Source organism: Sinocyclocheilus grahami, unplaced genomic scaffold, assembly GCF_001515645.1.
Source record: "Sinocyclocheilus grahami isolate Dianchi unplaced genomic scaffold, SAMN03320097.WGS_v1.1 scaffold46200.1, whole genome shotgun sequence".
Classification (NCBI taxonomy): domain Eukaryota; kingdom Metazoa; phylum Chordata; class Actinopteri; order Cypriniformes; family Cyprinidae; genus Sinocyclocheilus; species Sinocyclocheilus grahami.
The window spans coordinates 1-1,062 of NW_015525082.1; the positions used below are offsets into that span (position 1 = coordinate 1).

The 1,062-nt window shown below is 39.3% G+C and overlaps 1 protein-coding gene across 1 annotated transcript; it reads left to right on the forward strand.

Moving 5' to 3' along the window:
- Positions 1–73: 73 nt before the first annotated feature.
- LOC107580817 (cytochrome P450 2K1-like) lies at positions 74–1,029 on the forward strand (the record flags this gene model as incomplete). Its single annotated transcript, XM_016266451.1, has 4 exons — positions 74–79; positions 269–410; positions 588–772; positions 856–1,029. Coding segments are annotated over exons 1-4 (507 nt in total), but the record flags the coding sequence as incomplete, so codon positions are not given.
- Between the last annotated feature and the right edge of the window lie 33 nt (positions 1,030–1,062).

The window sequence follows — 1,062 nt, forward strand, 5'->3', positions numbered from 1 at the left end:
AAAAATATTGTCATTATTGTTAGTTTATGTCATGATTTCTAATGCATTAACTAATGCTGACAAATTGAAAATCATGAAGGTGAAGGTTCAGGAAAGTGATTAACAAGGTGCCATTCACTCACCAACAAGCTTCTTGGAGGGAATGAAGAACGTTTATAGTTTTAGAGTTTGTAATCACAACATAATCAATGTATTTTCACAATCTAATTTTTAATGTTTTGACATCACACTTTATTTTCCTTGGATGTCACCATGACAAATTGTGCAGGGATCAAGTGAATCAGCGACTCTGTTCCATTCGGTGAATCTTCATTGTACAATTAATAACCTGTTTGCTGCTGGTACCGACAATATGACTACAACACTGTGCTGGGGTCTTCTGCTCATGGCCAAATACCCTGAAATACAAGGTACAACTGCAAATGGCATTTTGTTCATAAAGTTCTTATTCATCAGTCCATATTAAAAAGTAAATTGTTTATATAGTCAAGTCAAACTTTGTTTTATCAATAAATTGTCAGGAACTTTTTGAATGCTGTGATGCTGTGTTCTTGCTTCTTGTGAATGTTGATCTGACTTGACAAAAGCCGAGGTTCAAGATGAGATTGACCGAGTGATCGGTGAACGTCAGCCTGTGGTGGAAGACAGAAAGAACTTCTCATATACAGACGCTGTGATCCATGAAACCCAGAGATTTGCAAACATAGTACCCATAAGCGTCCCCCGTCAGACCACCTGTGATGTTCACCTGAATGGATACCTCATCAAGAAGGTCTGGCTCCAGTAAGAACATGCAGTGTTCTTGGTTATGCGTTTGCACCATTTATCATTGATCTTTTGTGTTGTTTTGTGCAGGGTACCAGTGTGTGGGCGCTACTGGCATCTGTACTGAGGGATGAAAATGAGTGGGAAACTCCTGACAGCTTCAACCCAAGACACTTCCTAAATAAGCAGGGCCAGTTTGTCAAAAGGGATGCCTTCATGCCCTTCTCTGCAGGTGCAGTGGACTTCAAATTCACTACTTATAATGTGCCATTGCAAATGCTTTTTTAAAATCCTTTG